The sequence below is a fragment of the Phaenicophaeus curvirostris genome, chromosome 5 (assembly GCF_032191515.1).
Source record: "Phaenicophaeus curvirostris isolate KB17595 chromosome 5, BPBGC_Pcur_1.0, whole genome shotgun sequence".
In the NCBI taxonomy this organism is placed as follows: Eukaryota; Metazoa; Chordata; class Aves; order Cuculiformes; family Cuculidae; genus Phaenicophaeus; species Phaenicophaeus curvirostris.
The window spans coordinates 44,230,632-44,255,557 of NC_091396.1; the positions used below are offsets into that span (position 1 = coordinate 44,230,632).

The 24,926-nt window shown below is 44.5% G+C and overlaps 1 protein-coding gene across 3 annotated transcripts; it reads right to left on the reverse strand.

Moving 5' to 3' along the window:
- Positions 1-373: 373 nt before the first annotated feature.
- On the reverse strand, positions 374-24,926 carry AREL1 (apoptosis resistant E3 ubiquitin protein ligase 1). 3 transcript variants are annotated; one of them, XM_069858586.1, is made up of 20 exons: positions 24,846-24,926; positions 20,670-20,930; positions 19,483-19,542; positions 18,609-18,835; positions 16,711-16,948; positions 15,792-15,961; positions 15,533-15,713; positions 14,554-14,801; positions 12,656-12,733; positions 12,038-12,179; positions 11,522-11,643; positions 9,783-9,858; positions 8,917-9,026; positions 8,218-8,397; positions 7,942-8,067; positions 7,615-7,744; positions 7,473-7,531; positions 7,199-7,288; positions 6,037-6,212; positions 374-5,846 (listed from the first exon to the last, which is right to left on the reverse strand). In XM_069858586.1, the coding sequence occupies exons 2-20, from the start codon at positions 20,758-20,760 to the stop codon at positions 5,744-5,746; spliced, it is 2,607 nt and encodes an 868-aa protein (XP_069714687.1). In that variant the 5' UTR covers positions 20,761-20,930; positions 24,846-24,926; the 3' UTR covers positions 374-5,743. The 3 variants fall into 3 exon arrangements, with proteins under 3 accessions (XP_069714687.1, XP_069714686.1, XP_069714685.1); XM_069858585.1 differs by lacking the exons at positions 19,483-19,542; positions 24,846-24,926 and adding an exon at positions 23,414-23,459; XM_069858584.1 differs by lacking the exon at positions 24,846-24,926 and having other exon boundaries at positions 18,639-18,835.

Here is a 24,926-nt window from a genome sequence, read left to right on the forward strand (position 1 = left end):
ATATGAGAGAACATCTGCCTAATTATATGGCACACATGCAGCCAAATGCTGTGATGGCAGAAGATGGACTAAATCTTCACACAGCCCAAGAAAAGGGTTTCCATAGTTTTAGACACAGCAACGATAATGGACACAGACTGATGTCACAAAATTATCCCAATTAATAAAGTTCTGACTTTAACCCTTAAGTTACAAAACAAACAAACAAAAGTTGTCCAAGGAAAACCAGTGATAAATGCAATGCTTTTCCTCAGAGCTGTGAACAGCTCAAGCTCAGAGAATCACAGAAAATAGATACTGCCCCTGAAGGCAACAAGCCGTCAACTTACTAATTACTCCCTCGTTTGTTAGCAGACACTTACAGGTACATTGCTCCCCCCTGCAATGTGAAAGCATTCTGTACAACTTGAAAAGGTGCAACGGACTCAAATGCTCCCTCTTCTCCTGGTTTCATCTAATTCTCTGAACAGTACCCTGAAGCACAAGCAGTACAAATACCTGCAGCTCTGAATCAAGTAACACACAGCAAGACAAAACAGTAATTGTACCAACTGCCTTACTGATTTCCACAAAATAGTCCTTTAAAATGCTTTCTGGCATTACCAGCTGCTTCAGTTCATTCTCCAGCCTACTGCAGAGAGGCCTCACAGTAGCCTGGAAGGTCCACCCCAGAGTCCTGTCTCTTCCCAGAAGGTCCTGCATTCAGTTAGACATCCTGAAAGGCTGCCGGTGGGGAACCATCCTCTCCTCAGTGCAGCAGACCTCAGCAACACACCCAAACGACCTGGAGAGGCCCCTCAACCACAGACAGCACTAATGAGTTTGATTCCCTCTACACAGCCCCAAAAGAATGCTGAGCTGAGAAGGCAGCATTTTTAAAATATTTTATTTATTGTACAAACTATTTACAAAATCAGCTACTACAACCTCAGGCTTCCAAATTTTGGCTGAACTGTGCCAGAAATTCATCAGAGAGAACTAGGATTTGACTTTACCATCCACAGCGCCTGGTTTCTCAAAACATGCAACGTGGCCTGCAGGTGCAGGCTGAAGCCAGGGCCCCTGCACCTCAGAGCAGCTTCAGGAAACATGGAACCTGTCTGAGATGATAGCAGGATCCTAAAGATTTCTACAGAAGGGCCTCTATTAAAGGGGAATAAATAAAAAGAAAAGTAAAGATCCTCTGCCAGAAGTGACATACAGCATAGGTGACCCAAGTACATCCCCACTGCCAGTGTTACGGGCAGCATAAGAAGTGCCTGCACTGAGAAAGGGTATAAAGCTAGAGACAAGTTTAAACACATTGTGATGGACCTCAGGAGCATGGGACCAGGTAGGGCCCTGTGGAAACAACAGGTATATGTTTAGTTAACTAAGAGTACCCACCACAGTTCTGACTGTACTTGTGTTAAGAAAAAATTCCTTGGCACCTGCACAGCTGCTGGGAAGAGTGGGGTGACATATCCCTCCCCCCCTGAAGCTGTTGAAGACAGCTGCTGCTCTGCTGAGTCGTGAGGTGGAGAGGAGTGAGACAGAGGTCTTGTGGCCACTCCACATCAACAGCCACATCAAAGCCCACATGTGCAGCAAGGATGAGCTGGGGAGAATGAGCTAGCCACTATGTCTCTGCCACTCATTAGCCTGTCAGGATGATCAAATTGGCCCCTGGTCACCCCCTCCCGCATATCAACGCAGGTATGCAGACTTCCACCATAGCCACAGAACAAAGAATCATAGGTGATCATGAAAACAGACGTATTATTAAGACTTATGAATAGAAATCAATATATGTGGTATTTACTTGACTTATGGATATGGAAACCGTGAGTTTTGTGTGTTGGAAATGACTTAAAAGTATGACCCCAGAGTTTTTGGGTCCCTACATACTGGTTCAGGTTGCATTGGCAGGGGGCAAAGCAACCCATTGTATCCCTTACCAGCAGCACCACTGGCCAAAGGTAAAGATAAAAGGGTCCACCCCTGTTCAGTGTCTTTATCAATGATCTGGATGAAGGCATTGAGTGCAACCTTAGCAAGTTTGCAGATGACACTAAGCTGGGTGGAAGTGTTGATCTACTGGAGGGTGGGGGGGCTCTTCAAAGTGATCTGAACAGGCTGGACCACTGGGCTGAGACCAATGGCATGAGGTTTAACAAGGCCAAATGCCGAGTCCTGCACTTGGGGCACAACAACCCTGTGCAGTGCTACAGACTAGGAGAAGTCTGGCTGGAGAGCTGCCTGGAGAAGGACCTGGGGGTGTTGGTTGACAGCTGACTGAACATGAGCCAGCAGTATGCCCAGGTGGCCAAGAAGGCCAAGGGCATCCTGGCTTGTATCAGAAACAGCGTGACCAGCAGGTCCAGGGAGGTTATTCTCCCTCTGTACTCGGCACTGTTGAGACCACTCCTTGAATCCTGTGTTCAGTTCTGGGCCCCTCACCACAAGAAGGATGTTGAGGCTCTGGAGTGAGTCCAGAGAAAAGCGACAAAACTGGTGAAGGGGCTGGAGAACAAGTCTTATGACGAACGGCTGAGGGAGCTGGGGTTGTTTAGCCTGGAGGAGGCTGAGGGGAGACCTTATTGCTCTCTACAACTACCTGAGAGGAGGTTGTAGACAGGAGGGAGCTGGCCTCTTCTCCCAGGTGACAGGGGACAGGACAAGGAGGAATGGCCTCAAGCTCCGCCAGAGGTGGTTCAGGCTGGACATCAGAAAAAGATTTTTCATGGAAAAGGTCACTGGGCACTGACAGGGGCTGCCCAGGGAGGTGGTTGAGTTGGCATCTCTCGAGGTATTTAAAAGACGGGTAGACGAGGTGCTGAGGGGCATGGTTTAGTGATTGATAGGAATGGTTGGACTCTGTGATCCTGGAGGTCTTTTCCAACCTAGTGATTCTGTGATAAGGAGCTGGGTTGACTGATACCCCAAATGTTATCACTTCAGAAGGGACTATAAGAGGATGAGAGGAATGGGTCATAATTGGAGCTCCCTCGCAGCTGGTCTGAGACCCCCACTGAAGTAAACATAACATCATAGATCCAATCCCTCTGAGCACCAGAGAATCTGCAAAACTTCACCTGCAGCAACTTCATGGAAACATCTAAAAAGACTTTATCACTGAACTCCAGACAGGTTGTATATTAGAATTATAGGATGCTAATATTGGTCTAGACTTAAGCTGATATTCTTGACTTAGAACTGTAACATTAAAGGTAATAAACTAAATGTTTAAATGCAGTTCTGAGTACTACTCTGGGAACAGTACTCCTTGGAGTGTGACATGGGGTGCTGCCTGCAATGCCATGAGAAGCATTTAGGAGCTCCTTCCAGCAGAGGAGGACTGCCCAATGTCCAGCTGCGATGTCCTCAGAATAAAAAAGTCCAGCTCAAGAGAAGAAAGGAAAAGATTCCTGAGGAAGATGTCACTGGCAGAGTTAGCCCATAGCTACAAGGCTAGAAACATCCTCACCGGGTAAGACTGCAAAACAAGGCTGTAAAATGTGGAAAACAGCACAAAGCTACGCCTCCTAACAAACAGGAATTAAGCCAAACACTGCCACCTCCTCTCAGTTTTTGGAGAAAGCAGTGACGTGGTGGCATGGAGAAAACAGAAGCTGTAACTTTACTGATGATGGAAACCACCTCCTGTGTAAATAAAGTGGTACCCATACTCTCCACCCGAAGGAGTTCAGGGCCTTGCAGAATAGAGCCTGCACTAAGAAAGGGAGAACAGCCACTACTAGAGTTATCTGTCAGAGCACAACAGTGGCAACTCTCAAGCTGACAGCTCCCAGCACCAAGGGATGAATTCACAAGGCAAAGAAATCCCCAAGTAGTCTCAATGCTCAACTGGTTGCTTTTTGGCACCAACATGGCTTATTTTTTCAATACAGAAGTAACACACTCAGGTCAAGAATGACTAAGATGCTGTCTTAAAAACATTTTATAGATGTAGAATGTTCCCCACAAAATACTAGTCAATTCAACTAAGCATTACTAGAAAAACACATACAGTTATCTCAAAATATCTGTACTGTGCAGAGGTCTGCTCAGCTCAGCTTGAGGACAGCACAATTGGGCTGAAGAGGATGATTTGACTTTTTATCTAAAGTGGTCTAAAATTAGCTCAGGGATGCCAGTTTGAGACTCCATTCTGGAAGAAATCCAGCAATTCCATAACCCAGTGAAAGCTTACATTGCAGGCAGTAGCTATGCAGGTTTCTCACATTTTGATTCCTGGACGCCTTTGGCTCCTGACCCAAACTGTCTAAGGGACTGTTAAGAACTTAAAAGATCTGGAATTTTGCTTCACTGAAGAAATCATCAAGATTCCCAGATTCCCCATCCCTTTATTTCTCTCGTAAGAGTTGAATGGACTGCTAGCAAAAACACACCCCAATCATAAGCTTACTTCTCATGCTGGTCTGCCCACTCCTCTCCCCACAAGCCAGACAATGGCAAGGGCTGTTGAGTGAACACTTGAGTGAAGATCTAGTTAACACCCTGTGCTGGAAAGCCAGCAGCACTGAATGGAACAGGAGGAAAGGAAAGCTGAAGAAAGAAGGTAAGAAGGTTGTGAGGACAGAAAGCCAGCTGCATTTCAGGCACCATTGCCCCTCTGGAAACTTCCTGAAATGCAGTAGAGAAAGAGAAGCCTCAGGCTCCTGCATGATAGAGGTAGAAGCCAAGACCCCGTAGGATACCAGTGCAGAGGAACCACGTTCTGCCCAGTACCATCACTCCAACAATAAAAATAAGCCCAGTGCACACTGTAGCTGCTTACTGACCTGTCACTGTTACTACATAACATACATACCCTGAAGGTGAATGTGGGGTAGGCATTAGTGCTCAGCATTGAGGGATCACACTCATACCCATACTCTCTCCTGAGGAAAGGAAAAGAAGGCAAGGGCTTGGGACAGCTTCCTGTGCAACATCAACTGTCAGAAACATTCAGTGGAGGAGAAACTCCTCTTCCAGTTCATTTGCAGAGGCTCATTACCAGCCACTGCTGGAGAAGGACGCTTCTGCTGCTGGACCCTGGTGGAGGTAGTACAGGATCACTGTCAGGGCCAGCACTTGTTCTCAGATGATGGGTTACTCCCTCCAGTGGATACTGCGCATTTTCCTCTGTGGCGCAGATAAAAGCAGCATTCAGAGCAAGATGGAGAAGGAGAACCAGAAACCCTTGTGGGTCAAGTGCTGAAGGGATGGGCAACCCTGTACTCATTCATGAGTCACAGGGTTAGATGAGTCATCAGGGAGCATCACCTGGGGGAGTTGAGCTAAGACATGGAAAGTTACTAAGGCTTCCTGTGAGCCAGGTTTCCAGCAGAGCTCCATACTGGTCATCCCTCTTCCTCCCAGAGAGCTACGATAAAGGCAGCTCAGCAGGTCTCCTGCACCTCACCAACTTCTGTTTATAAACATCTTCTCCCAGAAGGATGGGTGTACAGGGTGCAGGGAAATCAAGTGCAATATTCTCCTTGATGAACGCACACAGTCCTTTTGCTGTTTCACGTTGAACCAAATGGAGAATAAGGGAAAGGGGAAAAAAAATGAGCTCTTGATGACATATTTACGATACAGAAAGGCCACGTGACATCTTCTGGATGACAAATTCCTTTACTTAGTGTCTTTGCTCTGCCTCCATTGCCCATGTGAAGGGAAGGAAAAAAGCAGAGGACTGAACCTGGGCCTTGCCACGAAGAGTCAGGAGGCTACGTGGGCTCTTGGAAACAGGAAATCACAGCATGCCAAAGCCCTCACAACCCTCGCTGATAGCTAGCTGCAGCATCCTGTGCACTTCTTCATAGGAGTCATAAGTAGGGAGGCACAGCTGGTTAAAACTGTAAAACAAAACAAAAAAAATCCCACTCAGACTAGATCTGAGAGAGGACCATTCCCATCATTTCCTTTTAGTTGGGTCGGCATGAGCACCACACACATTGCATGATACACACTGCTTGCCCACTGCAACTAGCGGGTGTCATTCCCAAAAGCACAATGAAGAAAGTTCTGTGACCCCAGGATACTTGCCAAGTGTGGGCTGTTGGCAAAGTACTGTGAGTTGGAGCCGCAATGATCTGGAAAGATGGACAGAGTGCAGCAAACCCTCCTGGGGGCAGCTGGGAGGAACCAGTTGTGAACTGCAAGAGCCTGGCTAGTTCCTCCTGCGTAAAACTGGAGACAACAGTCCAAAACCACCTCATGACCTGTTAGGAAACAGGAAAAGTAAAGCCAGGTGATACAAGCATATCTAAAAAGCATGCAAGCAAGTTGCAAGAAGATCAACCAATTTCCCTTGCCAGCAAGTGCTCTACTAGTAGTTAATTTTTGTTTTTCAACCAGGGTGACACACTAAGGCAAGTACTGCATAGTTTCTTCTTGGCAGCTGAGAGATGTCCCATGCTACTACCTCCCCCCAGTCCTTTCCCTTAAAGCAGAAATGCTTCTTTTTCACAAGAGATTTTAGTTTTAGAAATACCTGCATAGGCAACAAGGTAAGCTTACAATACAGAAGTTCATTCTTGCATTATGCTAATTGTTTGCTTTTTCACATCCTCTGGTACTTTTGCAGGAAGGTGGAACCATGTCAGTACAGCTAGAAGCTTGCATTCCCCGTCTCTTTTCATTTTGGGTGTTTTAGCAGCTTCTATTATTTTTCTAAACGAAGCTGCTACCATTTCCATACCACTCCCATTGGGAAAGGCAGGGAGGTATGGGAACAATTACAGGGTATAAATTTAGGCTGCTACATCAGTAGTTTTTATCAGAGCTCGGAATTCCAAAAACTCTAAATGTGGGCTGCAATCACGATCTTCAAGCATCCCTTAGAGATAAGTATGTCACCATGAATGTCTTCAGTAGCAGTAATTCCCACCAATTCCTCCTGATTCCCTGCTGAACTGTTCATAATCAGTAGTTTGTTGGATTTTCTTAAAATGACCACTGCTGCTGATTTTTTTCCTGCTGGAAATTGATTAAGCATCATCTATAGTTAGCTAGGCTGAAGGATATCTCTAGGGGTAAACATAATCTCATCATGTGTGCAGTCTTAATCCTGATGCCTGAATCTTCCAGTTTGTTCTTCTGGAAACCTAATTTGTGACCAAGAAATCTCTTTCCAGTTTAAGCTGCCTTCTGCTGTAGTTGGGATAAGTGATTTCAACAAGCAGGAGGGAAAAGCCCTTTCACTTACCTTCTCACGGAAGTGCCAAGATCCTCCTACCACTACAGCATGTGCCTTGAAGTCACTGACACTGATATCTCCGGTACCGCACATAAGTAACTGAAAGGCAAAGTACTGCAGTCAGAAAGTCAGGAGCCCAGGAAACAAGACAACAGCCACTGTGCAAATTACAAACACTTAAAATGCTTAGAGAATAAACTTTTTGGCTTTGTTCCGGAAAGCGCTTAATTTGTCAGAGAAGAGGGGAAGTAAGGGTAGAGATGCTCAGGGAGGTAGCAATTACCTCGAGCTCATTCTCATCAAAAATAGCCAGGAGGTTCTCAGGAACTAGTTCATTAAGACCTGGAAGAGAAGAAAGAAGAGCAGCAAATGCTATTCCCTGGGACATAAAGGCAGAAAGGAATATGGAGCAGACAGCATGTTACCTTTCAGAAAGTGATCCACTTCCTCTCTAACCTGACTGGCCAGTCTGTACTGTGCAAGCAGATTTAGATACAAGATTTTGTTTTCATTGGTCACCGGTACTTGAGCCCCTCCTGCCACCAGTTCCACCACCTGAAGAGGAGAATACTTGACATGAGTGTGACTGGCAGCATTCCCCAAACCCAAACTCCCAACCAGAATAAACCCAAGCAAGGAGCTACAGCCCAGAGTAAGCTCACTTAAATGGGGCACATAGCAGAGTTCTCTGTCTCCCCTGCTACAGGCACAAGGGGTTAAACTGCCCCACCTTCAGGAACTGCCTCCCTCACCTTCTCCAGTTGTCCTGTTTTGCTATACTTCTCTTCAGCAAAGACCAGATCCATCTCACTCACATCATTGTTCAGTATGAAACAGACTTTGGATTTATAAAATTCTGGGTCATCTGTTTCAAAATACTGTGAAAGAAAAAGAAGGCAGGGACACAGAGGGAACAAAAAAAAAATCCAACATACATTATTAACCAGGACTCTGGATCTGCTTCTACTATACCAACATCCAACCTCTTCCCAGAGCAACACAGGCTTCAGCAAGACTGGGAGCTTTACCTTGTAATGCATACGAAGTCCTATGATCTGAGCCAGGAAGGATCGAGTGAATCGAGCTCGGACCAGTTGTTTGTAAGCACCTCCCAGAGATGATTCATAAAGACACTTTCCTACTAGTCGGCCTGCAAATTCATACAACTTGAGTCGCAAATACGTGGGACGTCCTGGATTTGGGTGCACCTGTACAGAAGAAGCAAAGTGAAATATTTAAGTACCAGACAAGACTAGCACAAATAGCAAGTATGGAACCAGTTCAAGCCACCACATCTCTCGGGCTTCCCCAGGAGCTTTAGTGGAATATGCTCAAAGCCAAGCAATAGAAATGAAATGCCTAAGCCTGCCTAAGAAGAATACAAAATGTTTAACATGCATAGGACAGAAGCAGTGTGAGAGCAGAAATGGATTCTGAAACATTGAGATCCAACAAAACCTCTAGACACCTCCTCCTGCCTAGAAATCCAGCCTTTCCTGCTGACTGGCCACCCTCTGCTGTTCAGCCAGCCTGTTCTTTGACACTTGAATGGGTTAAGATCATTAAGCAAAGCTTTGAGAAAGGCACTGAAAATGACTGTGCAGGCAAGCTAAAGAATGGGTAAGGTTGCACATCACTTAATGAAGCTAGCAGCAGCATTACTTTTTAACCAGCAACATGTCAACGCACACAGTTCTGCGCATTCAGCATAGGAACTGCAAACTCACCAAGGCCTGGTTGTTATCACTGAAGCGAGTAAAGAGTTCATTGGTGGTATCAAACAATGCCTTACAGATGAGCTCAAACCACTCTCTGCGTGGACCTCCCCAGTCCAGAGCTACAAGATAAAACAAGCCTGATCATCCATTGGTCATCAGTTCCAAGAGTTTCATGCATGCTGCTCAGTATTACCTGACTTGAGAGCTCCATAGCAAAAAAGCAGTAGACAGGGACTCCAGAACCCTCGGTTCTGCTCCCCTACTTAGTCCTAATATTTTTCATTTGGGCCTCGGGTCCCTAAGTAAAGTAGGGATAGAAAAGCACCACCAGGATAATTTGCTAAAACCTGTGAGAAAGTGAAAGGGCTGGAAAGCCTACAAATGACAAACATACTACAAGAAAACAGAATTTCAGACTAATATCATTCATGTCATTTCTTTCACTTTGTCTTCAAAGATATTACAGAATCACTGAATCACTAGGTTGGAAAAGACCTCCAGGATCATAGAGTCAAACCACTCCTATCAACCACTAAACCATATCCCCGACCACCTCATCCACTTGTCTTTTAAACACCTCCAGGGATGGCGACTCAACCACCTCCCTGGGCAGCCTGTGACAGTGCCCAATGACCCTTTCCGTGAAAAATTCTTTTCTCATGTCCAGCCTGAACCTCCCCTGGCAGAGCTTGAGGCCATTCCCTCTTGTCTTGTCCCGTCACCTGGGAGAAGAGGCCAGCTCCCTCCTCTCTACAACCTCCTTTCAGGTAGTTGTATAGAGCAATGAGGTCTCCCCACAGCCTCCTCCTCTCAAGGCTAAACAACTCCAGTTCCTTCAGCTGCTTCTTACACAGCATATTCACATGGTAACCCACCTTCTTCATCCTGAAAAACCACTTCAAAGTTTTTGCTCCAGTCAGAAACAGAAAAATTTCGTGTTGCTTTAAAAGACTGCAAAAAACCAAACCAAAATAAAAAGGAAATTAGCAGCAGCCATTACAGCTTGGCACCCCATAGCCAGTATGCAATCCTGCACATGTGGATGAGCAATTTAAGCAACACAAAACCCCCAAGAAACTGCCTAGTAGTGTTAAGTATAAAACTGAGAATAGGAACTCCTAAGATCTAACTCTTATTTGTCCAAAGCCACAGATGCCAATTCCTCATTTTCTATTATGAGACACATTATCCGGATAATTACAGCTCATCTTAACACCAGCATGAAGTCTTTGCACAGCACTGATGTATCCCTCTCACGGCTGCAGTACAGTATTGTTTAAAGTACTAAAATGCCTGTGGGAAGGAGCAATTTCTGTAAAGTACTCTCAGCCCACGAGTTAGATTTAAAAAAAGAACATTTCAGAGAGCATTAGAAAATAGCTTGAAGGATTCACTAAGTTCATACTTAAAGTAAGTCACGATGCAAAGAAGTAACAAAATATATCAAGTGTCTAGAACTTCCTGTGCCCTCATTCTGAATTCCAATCTAAGAAAATTTAAAAGCTACAGAGCAGTCCTCAGTCACTCGAGTAGCTTTGGTTTAGCTAATCTTCAGATAGGTTAGATCATCATGCTAGTCATACCTCTGGGCTAAACACATCACGCATATTCATTGTGCCTGTAAACCTTAAACAATAAAGCTCAGATTTATTGTTATTACGGCACTTAATTTATTTTGTTTTACTAGGCTGTAGCACCAGTGCTCATGACAGTGCAGGAATTTCTGAAATAGTGGGAAAAAATAGTCATGGAAACACTGTTCAGAAGCAAAGTTGTTTTGTAGCAAGCTATTAATCAAAACAATCTGGTAAACACTGCAAACTCCTCGTGCAGAAAATATTCCAAACAACAGATTTACTGAGTGTAAAATCAAGGGAAATCCTAGCTACTCTTTCCTTCCCCAGAAACGTTCCTTTCCATTTTTATAACATTATTGTTGGGAAACACACAGGGAAACAGTAAGTCAGGAAAACTGCCTGCCCTGCGTACAGAGTATTTAAAATGTTAATTAAGAACTGTATTATATAAACGAATCCTAAGTTTGACTTCAGAAACACACTAATTCAGGGCAGCATAGGTGAAGACTTAAGGACTCTACACGATATTTAATCATCACTTTGAACTAGAAGCCTACCAATGCAAGAGTTTAATGCATGCAGCTCAGTAACACCTGACTTATATCACTGACAAGCTCTGTACCAGAAAAACAGCAGATAAAGATCCAGGAGCTCTAGATTCTGCTCCCAGATCTGACCCAGGCAGACAGCCTCTCTTTAGGCCTCAGGTTCCAATGTAAAGGGAGGACAGAACAGCACCAGCAGATTTCTTGCTTTTACAGGCTTAATAACTTAAGAAATTGATCGGATCTTACTTGCTGTAAAAAAGGAAAGTAACATCCCACACAATACCAAACCCCAACACAGAGAAGCTACTTTGAGAACACTTTGTTTTTTTTTTCCCTGCCTCAAGCTGTCTACTGGTATCTGCCTTGAAGCTGAAGGGATTTTTAGTGAGGTTGCTCTAACACATGCCAGTTTGGATTTCTCTAGGCCCTAGGCAGAAGAAAAGGGATAGAGGAAGCATTGGACTTAAGTGAAGTGAGCTATACACTCACCGACTCCAGTAGACAGTGACGGCTGACCTTCAGTGTGACCTTTGAATGAGGCCTTTTCATATGTACCTGACGTAGCTCTCGCTGAAAGAAGTTCACTTTGTCCTGGAAGGTCTCCGAGCCTCCTGAGAACAATGGCAATATGGGTCAAGCCTGAGCTGTCAGAACCTCAAACTGCTAGAGGGCATTCCTAAGACTAACTTTACAGCCCAAGGACAAGTTTATTACAGCAAAATTTGGCGACAGCACTCTAAAGGCAGTTTGCAGTTAGTCTTGCTGACATTCAGATTCTCACAGGTGTGCTTTCAAAGAGCCTGACAGAAAAGCCAAACTGAAAAGGAACAGCTGGCATGATGAAATACATTCACTGGAAGCATCTACAATAACAGAACATGAGATTCCAGGAACTTGAGTTCTCAAAAGAGTACATTCAGTGCTGGCAGTCTTCATTCCCCAGGGAAACTAGCAGACTCAAGCACTAACTTCCTGACTACTCTACCCACCTCATCGCCCCTTTACCTATGTTTTTATGCAGAGAGCGAATGAAAGTGGCTGCCAAGATGTTCCTCTCCTTGCAGCTGAGCTCCACAGGGGGTTGGATCCCATCATCCACCACCAGTGTCAGTAATTTGTGCACAGGGTCAGGACCAAGGTATGAAAACTAGCAGCAAAAAGATGGAAGAAAGCGTGAACTCGTCATGCAGAAGGCACAGCATGTTCAGTAGACAGAACAACATCACCCGTGCTTCAAGACTTTGCTCACCCATGCAGATGCAGTAAACAGGAATGCTATTTCTAGCATCCAGACTTCAGTTAGGAGGCTGCTTCAAACCTCACACCCTAGCCTGGGGGCTTCAGTGGACAGTCACAGCATTTTAGCAAGGTTATGAGGAAAACAAACAGAAGAAATGCAGAAGGAATCAAGATTTTTGCCTAGCACTGGGGACAAAAGGCAGGAAGGAGTTATACAACTAGTTCCTATTCATAAATATTAGCAGAAATTAGGCTGAGAGGGAATTCCAGAGTTGAATTTTACACAACAAAATGTTCCAAAAGGAAAAATCAGACTGTCATTCACAAGGACCACAAAGCTAACAACACAGAGGTGCAATAATAGCTACGTGGAAAGAGGCTCACCTTTGTGCCAGGACATACTCTAAAGGTGTAAAGGCGCCATGGAATGATCTTCAGATAAAACTCTTTCACTGAGAATTGCTGAGTAACCACAAGGAAAATAAATTGTTAGAAGTCACACATCTGTCAAGGGTTGTCCCTGAAACACATGATGCACAGAACAGACCCTTCAGGCCAGACCTCCCTCCAACCCCAGGGACAGGTTTCTGCAACTCTTGGTGACATCTTGGACAATACATGAAAACCTTCAAAGCTGCACAGAACCGTAAGCAACATGTCAGTAAGGCTTTACTGCGTACATTCGCAATTCGTATGGGATGCCAGAATGACACAGATTTTACAGCCATTAGCCACTGCGTTCAGCAGGACATCACTATTCTAATTTGAAGGTAATGTTAAGTACACTTGAGAGGCTGAATTCAGGACAAGATTGTAATGTATTGACGAAAAGGTTTTGGGAAAAGTCACATTAATGGAACCATTGCTCCTGCTCCCCAATTTTCACAACCATTTCAAACAACTTTTAAAAAGCTTGTGCAATTGCTAAATCCAGGAGATTTGGAGAAACTCTTTCTCAGTGTGTTTCTGCCAGAACAAGTAACTACTAACTATGGAACTGTCACCTTCTGGAGAGCAAGTTAAGAAGAAATTTTAGCACCTTTAGACAAAACACAAAACCATATCCTGCATAAGCCTGTTCTATCTGCAACAACAAGAAAAAGTGACAAGCAGAGTTTCTCCAGAAAATAAAGCAAATATGAACAGTAATCCCTTGGAGAAATAACAGCATAATAACAGTTATCTACTGTACAGGACAGATGCTCTAGGTATCAGAATCACAGAATCGTTAGGTTGGAAAAGACTTAGAGATCAACTCCAAAGATACCTGTCTACTACTACTCTATATATAGAGATATCCAGGGATACACTCATGCAAGCATCAGAATAGCATTAACAACATTGGCACTGAAAGGGAACCTGGAACAGTACCCACTTCTGGTGATCTCCTTTACCAGGTAATGCAACATGAAGGAATTCGAAAATCCAAAACAATACGCCAAGGATAAAAAGACGCTAAAATCAGAAGGACCCAGCACTCATTCCAAAAGTCAATTCTTAGAGCCACATGCAGCAAAGATTTAGAAATCTCTAGCAGTACCCTCCATCCTGTAACAGTTTCACAGCCCTCTATAGTTGTCAGGGAAGCAATTTGTGGATTAGTCTTCCACTTTGATATTTATCACTGCATTTTTCAGAATGCATTGAGATAGATAGATTAACAAAGGGAATTCAAGTTTATTAGTATATTTAGTAGGATTTTCATTCTAGTTTCCCTCAATGCCCCGAGGCAATACTAAGAGATAACAGTTTCCATTAACATATTCTTACTATAGGAGAATCCTCAGTTCCTCTTGACCTGCTTGAATCCTGTTATTTCTACTTACACATCTACCCTTTGTCCTCTGACCAATTTTTTTCCTTTTTTTTTTCCCCCCGAAACATTTGAGAAACAGGACAACGATGTAAAACCTGAGAATTATCTTCCTCCAAGTTCCAGTCTCCAGGTATCAGAAACTGATAAAGGGAACTGCAGGTCTAATATGACCAGAGCAAAGGAAATGCAAACAGAATAGCTACTAAACAACCAGTAAAAAAATTCCCAGTAGGCTTTGGATGAGACCTAGAAATACTCATGGAGTCCTAAAACCTCAAGGAGTATTTAAAGGTTATGCTCAGTCATGAGCTCCACGTTTTCTGTCTAGCCTTAGGGAAACCTTTTTTAACCAAATATAAGGCACCTATTTCTGGAGCTAAGATACAGGGTGCAAGGGCACGAGGAAGCTCTTTAGTTGCAGTGTATTTAAACATGCGCTCAAGAGTGGTAACTTTGTGATATCTACCTTAGGTGACACATAGCAGTACACTTTTTTAGGTTTCTTCACTTTCTCAGGGGTTTGGCTGTCAGAGGGAGAATCTTCATCTTCGTCTTCAGTTGCAGTAGAAGAACGGCGCTGCAAGGAGCTCAGATGTGTTGGTGGAAGTTGCCACTGAGTGTTGGTATAACTTGGAGCATCATAAAGGTAGGCTTCAAAGTAAATACTGACACCTGAGGTGGAGACATTGCGTTCTACAATGTTCTTTTCATTCTCTGAGGGAAACAGATATAAAAGAGTTGTATAAATCCTAAAGGAGGTCAGAATCAAAAAGCAAAGAATCCACAGACCACCACTAAATTAGTGACTATGATTATAAAGAAAAACCTACACATCCATAGGAAAACCTACTCAAGTGAAACTTTGATAAAGGGAACCCAGGAGTGGGATGAAAAGATTCCAGGACACCAGTTGTCTGTTTGGCTTCAGAGAGCGACTGGTTGGATTAAAAAGAAAAAAGGTATATGGAACCTCTCTCTCAGAGCACCAGTCTGAAGGCATAGCCACTCGATGGCCATGCTGCAGAATGGCTTACTCCTAAAGAAACCAGGAATTATAAAATCATAATATAGCATGTAGGTTACATGCAGTGTTCTTCATCCACACGGCTTACCATACCTTACATGACTGACTCACTTCCAGTATGGTTCGGATGACAAGTACTAGCAAGCAATAAAAATTGCCTAATTTCCAAGGCAAAACTGAGATAGGGGAAAAAAAACACATGTGCTTTTATCTGCTGATAGAACAGAGTAGTAGCCTTCAGAGATCTCCTTTGTCAGCAGTAAATTAATTTACCTTAGCATTTTAAAAAGAATAGGCATTCCTTGAGCAATTAAGCATGGCTAACCTGCAGCAAAGCTACATTTAACTCTGCTACACAAATGTGCAAAGTATCTTCTAAGAGGACACCTGGAGAATGAATACTAAGTACCTCTTCACTCACCACTTAGAACAATGATGTCAAAATCACCATTGCTTATGGGCTGGTTCTGGTAGGAGATGCAGGCATGGAAACAACCCCTACAATGCAAGGTGAGTCGGAAGAACACTTCGCAAGTCTGCCGATTGGACACCACAGACTTCTCAAACACAACGTCAGAGCTCTCTTCTTCTTGAGGACCCAGCTAAACAGAAAACAAATTAATAATGGGAGCTCTCTAGCTCACCTGAAGTCAAGCAGCTAGGGATAAGGTTGCACTCACCTCGTGGATGGAGAGGCTGTAATTGTGCTCATCTATCAGGGACACAGAATTGCTGGTAGGATTGTCATACTCATCTCTAGGAGCTATCTGTAGAGTGTGCTGCTGCCCACAGGTCAGCACCAGAGTGGAGAAATGGCAGACAATTTTGGTTTTGGAGGGAACCACCATCCCTAAAGCAGACAACAACACTTCAGAATCAAACAAATTCCAAGGTGAAGCTACAAGGAGCAAAAGAAAAGCAACTAGGGGCACAATACTCTTGAAAAATGGATCAAATCTAAACACATTCTGTGTCTCTACATTCCAAAACCAAAGTGCCCAAGCACTGAAATTCATGGTGTGGTGCACAGGGTTTGTTTGGGTCAGAAACTTCAGATTGATAAAGCATACCCAGTTTTTAGCCCTATAAAGAATGCTTTTTCCACCATTCTAACCTTCAGCTCAAGAACTTGCTCCTACTGCACTTACAAAGTACAAGTCATCTGATATCCAAGGAAATCTCTAAATTAATCTTATCAAACAAACTTGAGCCTGGAGGTTATCCGAATTAAATCTGAGATTAGTCTTTCTGAAGGGGTATCTTAGCAAGCTTTGCATTCACAATGCAATGGAACAGAGGTACTTTCAATGAACACGTATGTGAAATATAAAAGATGCCAGCTGGGGTCAAAAACCAAAAGTACAAGGAAACAAATACGAAATCGATAAAAATGAACTGTTTTTAAAGGTTTTAAAGTTTTTAAAATGTTTTTTTTCAAAGGTATCAACTGCTCCAGGAGCTTAAAGGACTAGAGTAGGGTATTCAAAAGTGGAAGAGTCAAATCATGACAGCATGTCCAATTCAGATACAAATAACGGCGAAGGGTAACCCTTTCCCTGTTATCCACCTATTTTAGCTGGATACACAGTCTAACCTTACCTGGCTGGAACACCTTGTAGTAGGGGCTGTAGGCCACATTCAAGCCACCGAGTTTTACAGTTATCTGGTATCCCCCAGCCCTGCGCACAGTGAAGGCCACTTTCACCACATTTGAATTAGGCTCCTGAAGAACTTCCTGGGTTACAGGAATATCAATTGCTAGCTCCGCATGGCAGATGTGCACTCGCAGCCCCACAGGTCGGTGAGCAGGGAAGGGTTGCCCATTTTTATAGAATAACTGCAGGGGAAATTGAGAAGTCCAGGTCAGCAAAAATATGCAGTGCACAGAGGAAGAGAAAGCAAGTCACCTTAGGGAAACAAGAGCAAGAACCACAGTCCAGCAACGTAAAAAAATTCACAGCCAGCTCTATCACACAGGCTGTGCTCTCCCAGGAGAACACGGCACAAGTAGGCATTGAACAGTCTCATTCTCTTTTGTGCTGGGGTTCAAATGAGTGCCCTGAAAAGAACATGCCTCTAGGCATTTCTTCTCTGCACTGTTAGCGTGATTTCAGAGCAGAAACCAAGAGAACCCACTACTGAAAGGAAAAAAGCAAAGCCGAATCCTTTCAGAGAAACAAGCAGATGTTGTTCATTTGTACAGCTAAGCTCTGGAAAAGCTCTCACTAATTTATCACAGAAAGGAGTGAGGAGAAGATGCTGACCTAAGGAGCTGACCCACTCTGTACTGATAAGCATCAGCATGAAAAAGTCACGTACAGCTCACAGAAGTGATCTGCTGGACAATTTAAGAAGGTAACATAGCATGACTGATTTTCCCCTACAAGGAAAAAATCACACCTTGAACGCCCACATACATGGCTCTTCAAGAGCCAGGAGCTTGTGGGCCAGATCCTGCCTGCCATGTGCAATCAGCCTGCAGTCAGCAAAAAGTTACTATTATTCCCTGCTTCTAAATAAGGGAGGGTGCGGGGTCTGCAGTAGTATGCATCATGACTGTCAGGAACAGAAATCAGTGCATGCAACAGCTACTAAATGGTAGTTGATGAATAAATGGCTAAGCAAATAGGAGATGAGCTTGAAGTGGAAGAGCACATGGACAGGGCTGTCATGGGCTAGAGTTAGTAAAGTGAAGGGAATAAATCTAAACAGTAGGAACAGTACAAGTCCCTTTCCCCTAAGGTCTTTCACCGTTTGCCCTGGAGTTAGAACTCCTCACTCACCCTCAAGCAGAAGGGTTTTCCTGGCCTTCCCAAGAGGGTTGGGTATGGCAATCTAACTCAACCTTTTTTCTTATTTTTGCAACTTTCTGGGTGAGGAAGGTGGGGCAGAGGGGTGGGCAGATGAGCCCAGGAAAACCTATTCAAACCTTATCCATATAGCTCCACATTCTCAGTGTTCAGGCCCCTCACCCATCTTAATTGTATACTTGTCACATTCCCCTAGACTTGCCCTTTTGGGATTGGAAGGAAACAATTCCTTGGCAGGCTTTTCCAGGTCAGACAGAATAACGCTTCATTTTGAAGAAATGGGGAGCAGCCACGAAGCTTTACAGCTCTTGGGTTGGTAGAATGCCCACTCCCACGCTCTGAACTTCAGCTTCACAACCAAAAGATAGCACCAAGTCTGCTGAAGGCAAGGCTCAGCCCACTCACTTCCCAGTAAAGGAAGCAGTAGATAGGACAAGTCTGGTTGCCTCTAGCTCTTCAGAGGATTCTAAAGAGAGGGAGATAAGATTTTAAGGAGTGCAAACCTCAGACATGCACATACAGCATTCTCCAACATAGTTACAGGGGGCAGAAGACATAAACAGATAGCTTTCCTACTCCTAAGTTACATCCACCTTGGCTCAATAAAAAACATTTGAAGAGCTCATCTCTGACTCAGAGCTCTGTTCCTGCCCCGAAAGCTGCATGGAAACAGAAATATTCCCTTACATGCACTCGGAAGGCCATGCTATGGCCCACCTCATAGGGGTCCTTCCAATCCCAGGAGATTTTGCAGGACCGGGGATCCAAGTAGTTGCCTCGCACGTAGTCATAAATAGTTCGCTCCCCTCGGCGTTCCCGGTCCTCATACTGAAGGAAGCTGACTATACGTGCAGCAAGCTCAAAAAGGAACTTAATGGTGAAGAAGAAAGCTACCACAGATACGGTGATCCCACCTGCAGCAAGGAGAGAACAGAGGGTGGTTGCAGCAGCACAGCTCAGTCAGACACCAAAATCTCTTCTGTATCAGCCCAACATTCCTTTTATTAATGACTTTCTACTCAACTGCAAATTAGGTGTTTAAGGCAAAAGCTATTGTGTAAACATTTACAGTTGTATTATGCTACAAGTAAGGTTAGAGAATGACTAGTCCCTTAAAACTCTGTAAATGACTGCAAACAGAGGAAATAGAAAAAGGTGGTACAAATTTCAGGTATGGCTAACAGACATCCCAACAGAAGCACAAAATTCCCTTTGAGCTGCAAATTAGAACTAGAGAGACTCTTTTAAGGGAAACAGTCATATAACCACAAAACCCCTGCACACCACATTAAGGCTGGATTAAGAAGCATCACGGCTGCAACAACCCTGCACTAGTTCTTGAAATAAAAAGTGGATGGCTTAGGAATGAGTCAATGGAAGGACTTGGAACAAGAAGAATGGCAGAGAGGCAAGTCTGCTAGGTGGAGGGCACAGTGCAGGGTGAAAGTAACTTCATGTTTGTCAGGTAGACACGACTAACATGAAAGCAGAGGCTTTCAAGAAACCCTTCTAAATCTATGGAGAGGTCAGCAAATACAGTGGCAGCCTTTCCTTCACTTACCAATAATGTAAAACATCAGGTCCCTTCGATGAGACACACAGCCAAGGATCACAGCTGCATCTAGAACACAAAATAGGCCAAGTCCAGTCCAATGACTCTTCCTCACACAAGTTGGCCTAAATTTAATCTAAGATTCCTCAGACCTATTGATCATCTACCTTCCTCTCCAAGGACATCCCTAAAGCATTATCCCATAACACTGTGAAATATGCAAACAGCACAGCATGCTACAAGGAACAGTTCTCCCTCCGTCACAGACTCAGATTTAGGGATCTAAAAGGACAACATACTATCCTCAGAAACCAGCGAGTGGTCTCTGGGTACTGCAAGAAGGAGATACTTTTTGCAGGATCACCAATTTTGACAGCAGTGGTTGAAAGCCACTCATCCAAATTCTCACATCTACTTGCCCCTTCAAGTCACAAAGCTAACTTCTAGTCTGCCCTAAATGCACACCACAGGGCCACCATCAAAACGGAGAGAAGTCGACCCTCAACCAGTAACCTCAGAAGAAAAAGCTATGGAATAAAAGACCATCCCCATATGTCCAGAATAAACAAAATCCTTCTACGGCAGAGCTGAATCCATTTTTTGCCCTGTAACTCTACTACAGAAAGTATGAATGCAACTGGAAAACAGTGCATCTGTATTTTCCCACTCACTTCTGCAAAGTGGAGCCTCTCTGCTGAAATTCTCGCTGATTAGCACACAACCTAAAACCTTGGGTTTGTACGCTATTAAAGATTACAGCAATTTTTAGAGTTCTCACTGAGGGGACTGCTAAACAAACATGTAGTAAAAAGACCACACACAGAACAACAACATGCTGTTTGGTTGGTAAGACATAGCTGACAGATGGAACAAGAGCAGCAGGAAGAAACATGTGCGACAATTAGACAAACGATTTGGCACACACTAATGCATACAATATAGCTCATCATGTCACCATTCAGTAAGTGAGAAGCTACATTGTGCATTCAAGCTGCTTTTTCTTTTTTTTTTTCTAAACAACACAAAAGGGGAGTTATGCATCAGTCATCTCAACAGCAGCAGCAATGGACATCAGCATGCGGAAAGCTTAAATGAGGTATTTCCTCCAACAATAGCCACAACTTTCCAGCCCAGCAAATCCCCTTTGCAGGCCTCCATAGATATTCCATCCCACCAGTCAAAGAACAATCACATACCTTTACACAAGTGCCCATGCTCTAAAAGCCAAAAGGGGGGTACCCGTTCTTCAGCATCCTTCCTCTTTGTGCCCAGCACTGGGGCAAACATTAGTAAGAAGAGGCCATAGAGATGATTATGACAGAAAGAGAAACTACTGGAACTCGCACCACAAAAATCACTCTGAAAGGTGAAGAGCAGAGCACAGCAATTTCTTCCTCTTTGTGGAAAAGGGTTCTTCTGCGATGCTGCTCCCTGTAGCCTGTTGTTTGCTGGCTTCCCTAGAGAAGGAAAATAAGGAGAGAGAGAAAAGTTACACCTCTCAATTGTTGCAGACAAATCCAGCAAGCAGAAACACGTGACAGATTTAAGATGCTAGAGTATCACTAGACATTGAATCCATAGGAGAAGTGCTATAAAGGTATTGCTGTTGACAAGGTGCCAGGCTTCACCATATCTGCAACCTCCACCTGTCACAATCTCATTTCATTCCATGATGCCTTGAAACTAGCAGGTTCAAGATGGAACAAAACACATCCTGCCTCCATATGTTTCATTGGGCTCATGGTATTTATGGAGCAGCTAAGAATGTGCATGTCATTCATGAGGATTGCAAAGGATTAGGTACCACTTCAAGACTTCACAACTCACAAAATACCGTGTCCTGTTCTAAGGCTGATTTTTCCCAGACCTACAGGGCTATTTATAATCAAGACTGAAAAAAAAAAATCTTTGAAAATTCTTGGAGCCAAAATCAAACTAGGCTTTTTTTTTTTGCTGGTGTTGTTTTAGGTATTCAGGAAACCAGTATCCTCATAAGGCATTTCAGTTTCAGCAGCACTATCCACTAAATTACAGTTTACTGTCAGGATTGAGATAAAAAAATCCAGCAAGAATCAATGCAGCCCACAAAAACCAGGACAGATGCCAAAAGAAAAGCCACAGAACCTACACAGTCAGTATCTACTCATTCAGAACACAGATTATATAAAGACATGAGAATGAAATGAACAGACTCAGGCTCACCACAGCAGCTGCCTGTAAAGACAGTCACCTCTACTGTGGATGTAAGTGATGTGCTCCTCCTGCTTGCCACACCACCACTTCAGCTACCACTTCCTCCTCACACCCCCATTCATCTACCTTCCTCTTCAGATGCTTCCTATTTCCCTCCATTCCAATAATCATACAGACCTGGCTGCCTCTGCACACTTCCATCAAGCCTTCTAAAATGTATGAAAACCAACAGGTAAGTCTGTGCAGAGCTCTTCCTGCTGCAGAAGCAATCAGATTCTTATTGTCTCTTCCTTCCGCACATCTCAAGGAAAATCCCACCCACTCATCTATTTTCTTCTTTCCTCTGCCTAAGCGAAGAACGTTACAGTTCCCAGGGCATAAGTTCTCATTCTCCTCCTAGATGTAGCTTCAGGTTTCTAAACTCATATCTCTGTGTATTAAGAATGACAGACCTAGCAACTTCGTCAATATTTTATTTTTTTTCATGGTACGTATCCAAGATGTGTTAAAAATCCCTGGTTGAAACTCTGCTCCACTGTAGCTTGGCTGTGGAAGGTGTGTGTGGCTCCTCCCCACACAGCTGAGGAATTTCACAGAAACTTATCAATGTCTGGGAATCCGAGATCTTCTTCCAGCATCTTACAGAACCAGTCTCTTCATGTCACCAAAAAAAAAAAATCAATACAAAACTCGCCCGAGTTTCATCTACCCATGTTATTTCTGCCTCAGACCATAACTCCTTCCCTTCTGTAAAGCGCACCACATGCCACACAGCCTCTCATGTGAAAACATAAAAGGTGACAGACCCATCACTTCAGCTACAAGGATTTTTACATCAATTGAAGGCCAAGTCTCGTCATCAGGGTTGCAGAACTGCAAAGCTCACTGGACACAGGGAATTAGCTGTCTTCCTCAATCAGCACAGCAACTTATTTTATTACCTCTGCATGAGTGGGAAAGTAGACACCAAGTCAGGTGGCCACCAGAGACAAAGTTGCTATCATATAACCAATTTTCCTCTGGCCACAAGCTTTAAGGACACTCTTGCAGCTGTGATACACTAGGGTAAAGAACCTAGTTGCAAGTAGCTGGTATCCAAGATATGTTGCCACTCACTTCTCAGAATGCAGATCTAAATTAAAAGAATATCTGTGCTATGAACTGCCAGCTAACTGGAAAACAAATTCAGAAAATCAGCAATATAAGGCATCATTGTAGCGAGGCTGGAAAAAAATGCTGAATTGTCTGACAGGTGTCACTGATCTTGATCCAAGGACAGAGTAGAAAATGGTCTCCTGCCACCTGCAGGGAAACCAGGGATTTGGAAAGGTTCACCTTGGTTTGACTCAAGGAGAAGCACGAGTATAATCAGGATAGACTGTACAGAATCATTAAACAAACACATTAGTGCCATTGCTTCTCTCAAGTCAGCAAGGAAGGCCTGTGACGGGAATATATTTTGTTGGTATTACTGCTGCTGTAAAACCAGAGGAACAGTGCAAAGCTCCAGAAGGAAGCACAAGCATAGCTGCACATACAAAAGTAATGGCACATTCGTGTGGCTACAGCTACAACACCAGCTGGAGGCACATCCTACAGAACTGATTTACTGAGGTCCTAGGAAACCTGTTGTGCCTCTTGGCCTTTTTGGTGCACTGACAGATCTAACTTCCTTTCTTCTCTCCTTGACAAGTTCCAAAATTAAGAAGAAAGATGGGTTTAATACTTTTCTGCAGGTTCATGCTACCTAATCCAATCAAGATGAGAGAATCCTTCATCTCTGTGCAGAATGTCCTCTCGATCCATCTGCACAAACATCCACCACCAACGGCATGAGTGTCTCATTCCACACACTAGATGACAATTCTTCTCTGAGTGAAAAGGCACAGTATTTTCTCACGTTAATTAAAGTACGTACAAATCAGCACACAAGAATTCCCATGGGAACGGAAGGTTAAAATACACCCACAGAAGACTGAAGAGTCAGCGCAAAAGGCACTAAACAGGCTCCAGTATCAGCTGTCAAAGACAAAAGCCACATCAATGGCCAGTGTCCATACAAAACAGTTCCCATCGGGGCTGATATCTGTCATACGCATTTACACACAAGCCAAATAAAATAGTGACAATTGGGAAAAAAAATCATGAGAGACCTCTGCCAACTGCTGAAGTCTGCAGACTTTTCGTTGCAACAGAACCACCACCAGAGCCGTGGACTCCTCCTGTCCTCCTTGGACACAGCAAGCCAGCCAGATGGCAACTTTCAGGTGGGTCTCCTCTTAACACCACATCTGCTCCCAAGTCAGAACAGCATTCAGTCACTTGCTACCCAATACACCCATGGAAGAGCTGCTTGCCCCCTCACTCCTCGATTATTTCCTTCACCAGAGTCACTCAGGTCACCAAAACAGCTCCAGGGGAGCTCCAGCTAACTGCATTTCCTCAACCAACAATTAAGCCTGGCACGATTCCCCAGGTGGAAAGGTCAGCCATGGTTTCCCTAGTCACACAATCATAGAATCACCAGGTTGGAAAAGACTCATCTGATCATAAAGTCCAACCATTCCTATCAAATACTAAACCATGGTCCTCGTTATCAGAGCTTTAGTCACAAAGGTCACTACTCCACGAAGAAACGCCCACATAGCACCTTATCGATCCTATGGCTTCTTTTTCCAACCAGCACAGCAGATAAAGCCAGTTGCATTTGGAAGATGCCGACAGCTATGACCTCTTGCCGGTACCATAAGCTCTACAAGCAAGGTGACAACCAGGAACCCGCTCACTTCCCCTTCCCTACCAGTATCCTAGAACTCAAGCGTGAGAACTTGAAGAACGCCTGCCCCGGGGCACAGGGCAGGTGCCTGGGGTCAGCCCGGCGGAAGCCACGTTCACTGCCAGGATTTCGGGTCGTAGCCGTCGGTCGGGGCAACAGACAACGACACCGGCTGGGGCCGCGAGACGGACCCGCGCAGCCGGCTCCGCACCGGCTCTGGCTCCGGCACTGGCGAGGCACCGCCTCCAGCACCGTCGCGGTCCCCAAGCAGGGCGGGGGGCGGCGTGGAAGGAGCGGGGCTGCTCCCCCCGCTGAGCCCCGCGGCCTCGCCCTCCCACCGGCAGCGCCCCGCAACCGAGCCCCCGCTCTAGCCAAGCCCGGTGCGCAGCGGGTCCGCCATTACCAGGAGAGCCGCCGGCGCCTCCCCCGCTGCCGCGCGCGACCGGCGGGGGCTCCCGTGCCCGGTGCCGGCGGCCGGAAGTGA

What these genes read in the sequence shown, in the direction of transcription:
- AREL1 (XM_069858585.1), bottom strand. Translation starts at nt 23,444, where the DNA reads ATGAAGGATTCTCTCATCTTGATTGGATTAG. An exon ending in TGACATCATTGTTCTAAGTG is followed by an intron (nt 14,802 to 15,532) that starts GTGAGTGAAGAG and finishes TGTTTCCCTCAG; the next exon opens with AGAATGAAAAGAACATTGTA. An exon ending in GACTTCGTATGCATTACAAG is followed by an intron (nt 8,068 to 8,217) that starts GTAAAGCTCCCA and finishes TTTCTTTCACAG; the next exon opens with TATTTTGAAACAGATGACCC.